The 10855-nt window shown below is 46.3% G+C and overlaps 1 protein-coding gene across 3 annotated transcripts; it reads left to right on the top strand.

Moving 5' to 3' along the window:
* Nucleotides 1-215: 215 nt before the first annotated feature.
* eif2b4.L (eukaryotic translation initiation factor 2B subunit delta L homeolog) lies at nt 216-9685 on the top strand. 3 transcript variants are annotated; one of them, XM_041562286.1, is made up of 14 exons: nt 216-360; nt 1891-1934; nt 2502-2625; nt 2705-3058; nt 3298-3377; nt 3513-3554; nt 6380-6471; nt 6605-6719; nt 7017-7093; nt 7222-7324; nt 7409-7536; nt 8308-8485; nt 8773-8953; nt 9429-9685. In XM_041562286.1, exons 1-14 carry the CDS (start codon nt 327-329, stop codon nt 9626-9628), a joined length of 1752 nt encoding a protein of 583 aa, XP_041418220.1. In that variant the 5' UTR covers nt 216-326; the 3' UTR covers nt 9629-9685.
* The last annotated feature ends 1170 nt before the right edge of the window (nt 9686-10855 follow it).

Below are 10855 nucleotides of genomic sequence, written 5' to 3'. Positions count from 1 at the left end.
ACGACTCCCAGCATGCCTCACTCCAGCCGTAAAACAATGAGACTACTGAGTAACGTCGCCCATTATCTGCCCCTACGTAACATGGCGGCCGGTACCTCGCCCGTACGTCAGTGAAGGCAAATTGTGGGCACCCTTTACAACTATTTCCCTGTCCCGCCGCTTGTTTGCCCATATAAAACATGGCCGCGGTAGGACAGCACGTGGAGGAAGTCATTGCATTGCAGCTCACTGATTGGTGGGCTGTTACATCTCTAGCTATGGCCGCGCTTCTCGTCATATGTACGCATGCGCAGTGAGTACGGGGAAACATTGACAGTCGGGCCGGCATGGACAGGAGAGGGGAGAGCGAGCAGAAGGCCGGTAAGTGCTCGGGAGGTTCTTACTTGGCTCCTATGGGCTCTGCACTTACCCCTTGTCTGTGTTACCCCTCAGTGAGACGGGAGTGTGAGCGAGTCCCAGTTACCCCTCCCAGGGGCAGGAAGGCTTCACTTTATACTTCTGTGCGACTCTTACCCCTCCCCACCGACTCCAGCAGCTGCCACTGACCCCACTGACTGACAAACACGTGATTCACTCCTCCCAGGGGCAGTCAGGTGTTATTTACCCCTCCCAGGGACACAGCCACTTGTTATTTACCCCTCCCAGGGGCAGCCAGGTGTTATTTACCCCTCCCAGGGGCAGTCAGGTGTTATTTACCCCTCCCAGGGGCAGTCAGGTGTTATTTACCCCTCCCATGGACAGTCAGGTGTTATTTACCCCTCCCAGGGGCAGCCACTTGTTATTTACCCTTCCCAGGGGCAGTCAGGTGTTATTTACCCCTCCCAGGGGCACAGCCACTTGTTATTTACCCCTCCCAGGGGCAGTCAGGTGTTATTTACCCCTCCCAGGGACACAGCCACTTGTTATTTACCCCTCCCAGGGGCAGTCAGGTGTTATTTACCCCTCCCAGGGGCAGCCAGGTGTTATTTACCCCTCCCAGGGGCAGTCAGATAAGTGGGCCCGTATATCCCAGCACTTACTGGCTCCTCAGGGTCAGGCCTAATTTATAATACTTCTATGTTATGGCCCCATATAGGTCATTACTGACTAATCCGTTCATTCATCATTCACTGGCCTGTCTGTCTGTACTGTAACTCCCTGCCTGGGCCCTGACATTAGTAACTCCCAGCACCCACAGGACTGTGCCAGGGAATACATGTTGTGCTTCAGGCTGAGCAGAAAGTGCAGTGTCACCCACCCACCCACGGATTCCAGCCCAGAGCTCCCCCACACTGGGCCCTAAGGCTTTATCAGGCTGGGAGTTGCTCCTCCATCAGTTATAAGTGATTGAGTCACAACGAGGCAGAGACTCCCTGTATCCTGACCCACTGGGCCTTAGAGATCTGACGGCTTATTTAATAACAGGCCGTAAAGGGCATTTACTGAGGGGAATTATTGATATTTAAATAGCAACTCAGCGAAGCCCAAAATGTTGGTGTTGTTGGACTACAACTTCCAGCTGACAGGTGGAGAATTGACTGGGGGTGTAGTTCAGCAGAAGCTGGAGGGTGTCAGGCTGGATATAGCAGGTGAATGTATCGTCATTGTGAGTACGGGAGCTGCCATGGCTTCTCAGTGTTTGCTGGACTGAGGGTGCTGGGAGTTTCAGCTGATGAGCACTGGTACCCCATGGGGGGAATCTTGTTGTGGCCTGGCCTGCTGTGAAAGCATATGGGCTTCTAGATGAAGGGATGGCGTTTGGGGTGGATTGTGGGGGTTTGGCTAATTGGGGGCGTGGCCATGCTGGTACAACGAATCTCCAAGGAAGTCCAGGTTGCCGGAGAGAAATATGAAATCTAGGGTTACCTGTGTGGGTGGGGTCAATGTGACATATTTACATTTCTCCTACAGGTGGTGGTGGTAAAGTAAAGAAGTCTGAGTCTCGCCATGCCAAGGTACAGTGCTGGGCATATTATTCACTGTGTGCCCCTCCCTCTGTGCCAGTCTCAGCCTGATGTACAGCGTCACCCCATTTATTGTAATACCATTAGATAACTCATGCGATAAAGGGGAGATGTTTAGTGAGTATCTTATAGACAAGTACTGGGGGGCCCAGACATAAAGACCAGCGCTGCGATTGGATGATGGGTCTGTAGGCATCTCCAGAACCTTCCCAATGTCCAGTGATGGAAATGATCTGCTGATACTATAACCTTTTATGGGGCACATATATACCTACACCCATGCAGAGAGCCTCTAGTCTGGTTCTGTCCTCTAGTCTGGGACTAGTCCAATTGCCATTTTGGAGTCAAGAAGGAATTTTTCCCCATCTGAGGCAAAAATGGGTTTTTTGCCTTTCTCTGGATCAACTGGCAGTTAGGCAGATAAAAAAACAACCAAAAAAAACTAAAACGTTGAACATGATGGACGTCTGTCTTTTTTCAACCTTACTTACTATGTTACTATGTTGAGAGGGAATGGGGTCCCCCCTAATGTTGGTACTAAATGTCTGTCTCTGGCAGGGGGAAGGGCAAGAGATGAGTAAGGAGGAGAAGCTTCGTCTGCGCAAAGAAAAGAAACAACAGAAGAAGAACAAGGAGAAGGCGTCATCTGAGCCAACCAAGGAGGCCCCAGTCATAGAGAGAGGTTGGCGTGGGACAGGGCATTGCTACCCGGGCACATCCATACAAATTGTAACCCATCACCTTGTTTCTCTTTCCCTTAGATGCTCCGCCTAGTGCCACAAATGCCACCTCTCCATGCTCTTTGCCCCATGTACCTGCCCCAGTGGCAGAGGAGGTGACCACTGATAAGTCAGACCCAGTAGCCAAGGCTCCTGCTGGGGGAGGAAAGGGCAAGTCAGAGGCAGTAGGGGAGGCGCCCGCTGGAAGTGCAAAGAGCAAACCTGGGGCAGGAGCAGAGGGATCTACTGGGGGTGGAAAGAGCAAATCTGAGCTTCGGGCAGAAAGAAGAATAAAGCAAGAGGCTGAGCGGGCACAGAAACTGCTGAAGAAAACAGAACAGAGTGCAGGGCCTGGGCAGGGCAAAGCCAAGGCTGTTTCCATTGAGGGACAGACAGGTGAGGCACCAATTGGCAGACTGGTAACAGTTGTGTGTCCTGGAGAAGCTCTGGCAGGACTGTTGGCAAGAACGGAGGAGTGTGTCTGGCGCATGGTGGGAGGGTGTCTGTGCTAGTTACAAATAGGAGGGGTCTTGTGACACTTATGAGGAATTACCTGATGAAACGAATTCTGAAGGACCAATGAGTAGCCACTATGGTAGATTAGCCAATCCGCTGTGTCTGTGCTTTGTCTCCAGTGAAACGACTTCCAGAACACATTCAGGTGGATGATCCGGCAGCACAGAAGAAACTTGCAAAGAAACTGGAGCGGCAGCAGGTAGAGCCCATATTATGTACTAACGTGGCCCCTGAGTCTTACACACAGGCTGCACATGATAGTAGGCAGATATGAGGTAGAGTTGGATAGAAGTTTTCCAAGATGGGGCCTCTCATGCTCTTTTCTGCTTCCCAGATGCAATTGGTGGAGCCCCCCACACGAGGTCCTTTGATGCAGGTTTGCCCGGTGTGTGTGTATTGTGTGTTGCGTATGTGTGTGTGTATTGTGTGTGGGTATTGTGTGTGTGTGTGTATAGTCAGTAGTATTAGAGCAGCTCCGGCAACAAGAGGCGGCCCTGAGATCTGATTGTCTGTCCGTATTAAAGTAATCAGGTTCCATGGAGAGAATTTTCCTTCCTCTGACTCTTCTGGGATGTCCCCGAGGTTGAGTTTTACTATGTGAGATTATGTGGTTTATGGGCCAGAGAAGAGAGTAATTCATGTTGCAGGTTTCTGTACAGCAGCAGATATCTACAAGAGCCCATTCCTGCTTGCTTAAAGGGCATGTAAAGGCAAAAAAAATTATATCCCATTTTTACTTTCTTTAATGAAAAAGAAATCTATCTTCAATATACTTTAATTAAAAAAGTCTACTGTTTTCATAAAAAACCTGACTGTATGCAGTGAACTTCCCCCTTCATTTACTTGCTCTGACAGCTGCGGATATGAAACTTCAGACGGTCCCTAACTGCTCTGCAGGGAAAGGATCATACTTTCAACCACCTTACTTCCCTGTTTGTTTCCCTGTAAAGCATCCAGTGATTGTGTAGGAATTTGTATCCGAAGACCCAGTGCTATATCAGCTTATATGGCAGATATTATTTGACATGTGCTGTTTTGATCATTTATGACGATCCTTAAGCAGCCCAGACCACACTGAGCATGTGCACAGTCTTGGTCTTGCAAAGATGTATAACAAAGTTACAAGATGACAGCCCCCTGTGGCCAACTTCGAAAGCATAAATCATTTGTTTGATTAGGCTTGTGGTGCAGTAAGTTTATGTTTAGTATACAAAATACAGCATTTCTAGCATTATTCTATGTTAGACTTTATTTCCCCTTTAAATATCTAAGTACTGCCAACCTTCCTGATTTTCACTACTTTGGGAATGTTTTGACTTTGCTTTGAACCTTGGCTGGTACCTTGTTGGGATCTGCAGCCGTTTCTGGATAATGTTGCACACACATTGCTGGGAGCTACAGTGTTGAATTTGGTAGAGTTAATGTTGACTGTGCAGAGACACATTGCTGGGAGCTACAGTGTTGAATTTGGTAGAGTTAATGTTGGCTGTGCAGAGACACATTGCTGGGAGCTACAGTGTTGAATTTGGTAGAGTTAATGTTGGCTGTGCAGAGACACATTGCTGGGAGTTACAGTGTTGAATTTTGTAGAGTTAATGTTGGCTGTGCAGAGACACATTGCTGGGAGCTACGGTGCTGAATTTGGTAGAATTAATGTTGGCTGTGCAGAGACACATTGCTGGGAGCTAGTGTTGAATTTGGTAGAGTTAATGTTGACTGTGCAGAGACACATTGCTGGGAGCTACGGTGCTGAATTTGGTAGAATTAATGTTGGCTGTGCAGAGACACATTGCTGGGAGCTACAGTGTTGAATTTGGTAGAGTTAATGTTGGCTGTGCAGAGACACATTGCTGGGAGCTACAGTGTTGAATTTGGTAGAGTTAATGTTGGCTGTGCAGAGACACATTGCTGGGAGCTAGTGTTGAATTTGGTAGAGTTAATGTTGGCTGTGCAGAGACACATTGCTGGGAGCTACAGTGCTGAATTTGGCAGAGTTAATGTTGACTGTGCAGAGACACATTGCTGGGAGCTACAGTGCTGAATTTGGCAGAGTTAATGTTGACTGTGCAGAGACACATTGCTGGGAGCTACGGTGTTGAATTTGGTAGAGTTAATGTTGACTGTGCAGAGACACATTGCTGGGAGCTACGGTGTTGAATTTGGCAGAGTTAATGTTGACTGTGCAGAGACACATTGCTGGGAGCTACGGTGTTGAATTTGGCAGAGTTAATGTTGACTGTGCAGAGACACATTGCTGGGAGCTACGGTGTTGAATTTGGCAGAGTTAATGTTGACTGTGCAGAGACACATTGCTGGGAGCTACGGTGTTGAATTTGGTAGAGTTAATGTTGACTGTGCAGAGACACATTGCTGGGAGCTACGGTGTTGAATTTGGTAGAGTTAATGTTGACTGTGCAGAGACACATTGCTGGGAGCTACAGTGTTGAATTTGGCAGAGTTAATGTTGACTGTGCAGAGACACATTGCTGGGAGTTACAGTGTTGAATTTGGTAGAGTTAATGTTGGCTGTGCAGAGACACATTGCTGGGAGTTACAGTGTTAACACTTCAATAGTAACTTAAAAGTTACAATAAATATTTTTTGAGTTCACTATTGGATAAATAAATGTGACAGTGTTTCCAGTCTATAGATTTCAGCAGGAGTAGTTCACCTTTAAGTTAACTTGCAGTATGTTATAGAATGGCTAATTCTAAGGAACTTTTCAGTTGGTCATTGTTTTAGCTCTTTCCAGCTTTCACTGACCTTTATTTAAAAAACAAATGCTCTGTAAGGCTACAAATGTATTTTCTATTGCTAATTTGGACCGCAGCATCCAGATGGCTGTAATTATAAACTGAAGAGCTGCTGAATAAAAAGCAAAATAAGTCAAAAGCCAATTGCAAATTGTCTCAGTATCCCTCTATATCGTATCTAACATATCACTATCATATCTATAGTTAATTTAAAGGTGTATGTGTCCAGATAAAATCCTCCACACCCACTTCTGTGAGCCTATAGCAGTAAATGTATGTATTCTTCACAGTCGTCCAATCACAATCCTGTATGGTTCCTCGCTGATCCCTGAAGGTGGCGCTCTCCTGTATTTATAAAGGGACAGTGTTGTACCCCACACATCTCTATGGTTCCTTGGCTAAAAGCCTTGGCTTTACCTGAGATTTGTAACTTTATTTACCTGCACAGGTTCCTCTGCGGCCAGACTATGGCACAAAGGTCAGTCTGTTCTCCCACCTGCACCAGTACAGTCGCAAGTTGCCCCTTACTCAGCACATGAGGTGAGTTCTTTGCACATCCAATGGCTGAGCCACACATTACACTGGCTCTCACTAGATTTACTAATGGGGGGGGGTCCTGTCTGTGTTGTTGTTGGTAAATAAACAAATCTGCCTCCCTCCTGTCCCCGCGCAGTATTCCTTCCTCTGTCATACACCCAGTGGTGGTGAGACTCGGCCTGCAGTACTCACATGGGATCATCAATGGCTCCAACTCCCGCTGCATCGCTTTACTGCACTGCTTCAAACAGGTAATAGCCTCACTGTCCTGCCTCCACCCTTCCCTCCCTGTACCCCTGCCCCCACCTGTCCTCCCTCCCACCCTGCACTCCTGCCCCCCTCCCTCCCTCCCTCCTGTCAGTACTTTATTTCTCTCTGCCATTCAGTAATAAGCAGGAGGGCCACAGTCTGTAATAACTAGAGAATTTGCAGCACATTCCAAGTGGAAACACAGTCTATGAAGAGGGTTCCTGTTCTTGTGAGGGGCACATTATTACCCCCCCCCCCCTTTGTTCTCATCACAATAGTTGTTCCCTGTCTCTCAACAGGTCATTCGGGATTACACGACCCCCCAGCAGGAGGAGCTGTCCCGGGATCTTGTGAATAAACTGAAACCTTATATCAGGTGAGATGTATGTTTGATTGGGGTACCAGTATATATATGATTGACATGCTTACATACACTCTTACATTTACCCTTACATTTACCCTTACATTTACCCTTACATATACTTTTCTTTCTTGCTTGTGTAGTTTCCTCAATCAGTGTCGCCCCCTGTCAGCCAGTATGGGAAACGCTATTAAATACATAAAGAAAGAAATCTCCAATATCAGCCAATCAAAAGGAGAGGAGGAGGTGAGGGATGAACTAGTGAGGCTTCCCCTGCGATTTTTATTTCCACCCCTGTCCATCCAACTAATCATCTTCTTCCAAACACAGGCCAAGTCCGACCTCCTCTCCTGCATTGACAGATTCATCCATGAAAAAATCTTCCTGGCAGCGGAAGCCATCTCTAAATCTGCAGCAGAGAAGATCAGCGAGGATGACGTCATACTGGTCTATGGATGGTACGTGCACCCCAAAACTGGCCTTCTTATTCTGACACTAAAAGCACTATTGGCCCAATGTGTTCTTCCCCTCTGGGTCTCACACTTAGGGGCCTATTTATTATGCTGTATAAAACTAAAATTGCACATTGGCTTCAGACCTTGCAGAATACATTAATGCCAATGGGGAAAATTATAGTTAGTTATTCTCTGGGAAAAACCAATGCAGCAATGGATGAAAGTCGTATTTTCCCATAGCATTTTTATGCAGTTGCTTTCAGTTACGCCACATTTGTACACAAAGCACAACTTTAGTATGATGTGTCGCAATTTTATTTTTAAACAGCTTAATAAATTGGCCCCTTAGTACTGAGCTGTGATATGTTTCAGAGTTCTAAAGGGGTCTGGGAAACTTACAAGTTAAATGGTTTGGGGATAAATGGAGATAGAGGATGAATAGGAGGAGCTGGAGTGGAGGGTTTGGGTGCAGATGGGAGGATAATTAGGAGGAGATGATGGGATGATTACAAGGAGAATGGTGGGTTGCATGGAGATGGGAGGATGAATAGGAGGAGATGGTGGGTTGGATGAGTAGAAGGAGATGGGAGGACAAATAGGAGGAGATGGGGATGGGTTGCATGGAGATTGGAAAATGAATAGATGGAGATTGTGGATGGATTGGATGGAGATGGGAGGAGGAATAGGAGGAGATGGTGGTGGGTTGGATGGAGATTGGAGGATGAAGAGGATGCGTTCTCCTAACCTATTCTCCTGACCTATTTTTGTTGGCAGTTCCTCATTGGTGACATGTACACTCCAAGAAGCTCACAGGAACGGGAAGAAATTCCGTGTCATTGTAGTGGACAGCCGCCCACGGCTAGAGGGACGAGAGACACTGAGACGACTTGTGAATTGTGGAATCCACTGCACGTACATTATGATCCCAGCCATCTCCTACATTCTCCCCGAGGTGAGTGGGCACATTATACCTCATGGCAAGGCCCGGGGTCTCCCTTTCAGTTGTGGGAGATTAAATTGAATCTCAGCCTTTGGGACCTACAGAATCAGGGGCCTCAAGAAGCCACAAGTTCATACCAACTTCTCTTACAAGTCAGGATATGGCTGCCTGGTAATTCTATTGGTGTTAACTTACCCTGTATGATACTCATGGTCATCCTGCTTCCTACCCACAGGTAATTCTATTGGTGTTAACTTACCCTGTATGATACTCATGGTCATCCTGCTTCCTACCCACAGGTCTCCAAGGTGTTTCTAGGGGCACATGCCCTTCTTGCTAATGGCTATGTAATGTCCCGCGTGGGCACCTCTCAGATTGCTTTGGTAGCTAAAGCCCACAATGTCCCAGTCCTGGTGTGCTGTGAAACCTACAAGTTCTGTGAGAAAGTTCAGACTGACTCCTTTGTGTCCAATGAGCTGGGTAAGTACATGGGGGCCAGGGGTTCCCCGCATACAAGCATCATAGTAACTGCAAGAAGCTGGGGGATAGTTGGGGAGATTAGTGTTACGAGACCCACTATTGAGCAGAAAAGGGGTAAAACAAGGGCACGCGGAACATTTTACTATTTATTTCCTGCTCATTGGCCACTGGAGGGCACATGTCCCCCAAAGTCTGCAGCATAGTTTATATAAAGCTAGCAGTGCAGCAGCAGTGTTTTCTTAGTAACAAACAATGGCGTAAATAAGTCTCATGAACTACATGGCCAGTATGAAAATAACGGCAAGTTAAATCCTGTGTTCTAATGTGGGTGTAGTTTGCCTTTAATAACTAATAGAACTGAAGGAAGAGGGTGAATAAGACTTATTGAGGCACACGCAGCAGAACTCCTACATAAAGTAGCGCAGCAGCTGTAAGTTACTGTAAGTCGTCCATTTAACTGACTCTTTGTGTCCAGATGACCCGGACGAGCTGATCTTGAGCAGGAAGGGACGGTGTCCCCTAAGGAATTGGCAAAAGAACTCGTCCCTGCGGCTGCTGAACCTGGTGTACGACGTGACCCCCCCAGACCTGGTCGATTTAGTTATAACAGACATCGGCATGATCCCCTGTACGTCCGTACCAGTCGTGCTGCGCCTCAAGAGTGGGGAGCAGTAGCTGCTCTTGTTGGGGTGTAATAATTAACAGTCTCAAATAAAACAAAATCTGACAGTTTTCACTTGGTTTGTTGACACTGATGGGGCGGGGCTTATGTCAGACTATTAATTGTATTTATGTTGTTTCATGTTAATGTGAAGGAAGGAACACACACAGTGACACACACAATCACTAGCACTTTTATAGGTTATACATGTACAGGGCTGAGTATATAAAGAGATACCTACTGCATCACCACTGGCTCTACCTACCTCAACTAAAGACCCAAAGACAAATGAAAGGCTACATAGACTGGAGATGCCCCCGATACCTTATAAACACAGGAGCTGATCCCCATCATGTGAATAATGCAGGTTTTCAAATCTGACTCAGAAGTAAAACTCGGTATCGATACACACTCACTCAGTATCGATACTCGCTTGGTAACGATACTCATTCAACACACACTCAGTATCGATACTCGCTCGGTAACTATACTCACACATTAATATTCTATCGATACTCTGCACTGATGTGAATATTCTGGAATTGGATCGATACTTTGCTACAACATTAATAGTTTATTGATATCCTGCAACAACATGAGTATTCTGAAATTGTATCAATACTCCATAACAACATTTATATTCTGGAACTGGCCAAACCAAATACATGTATGGGACTTATTATCCAGAATGCTCAGGACCTGGGGTTTTCCAGATAACTGATCTTTCTGTAATTTGGATCTTCATACCTTAGAGCAGTGATCCCCAATGAGTAGCTCATGAGTAACATGTTACTCTCCAACCCCTTGAATGTTGCTCCCAGTGGCCTCAAAGCAGATACTTATTTTGGAGGCAAGTTTTGGTTGTATAAAAACCAGGTGCACTGCCAGACAGAGTCTCAATGTAGGTTGACAATCCACATAGGGGCTACTAAATGGCCAATCACAGCCCTTATTTGGCACCCAAGAACATTTTTCATGCTAGTGTTGCTCCCCAACTCCTTTTACTTCTGAATGTTGCTCACGGGTTCAAAAGGTTGGTCTTAGAGATACTGACATCAGAAAATAACCTTTTTTTTATTATCTATCATAACATTGTCTTTGAATGTTATTTATAATTTTTCCATAAAAGTATTTGCCTGATGCTTTTACATTCCCTTTCTTACCCCCAATGTTCCTGTATGAGGGGGCGGCCATATTTGTGCAGCAGGAGTCCGTTACCATTAGAAACGAACTGACAGGCT

Source organism: Xenopus laevis, chromosome 5L, assembly GCF_017654675.1.
Source record: "Xenopus laevis strain J_2021 chromosome 5L, Xenopus_laevis_v10.1, whole genome shotgun sequence".
Classification (NCBI taxonomy): Eukaryota; Metazoa; Chordata; class Amphibia; order Anura; family Pipidae; genus Xenopus; species Xenopus laevis.
This window is presented reverse-complemented; position numbering and strand designations above follow the sequence as displayed.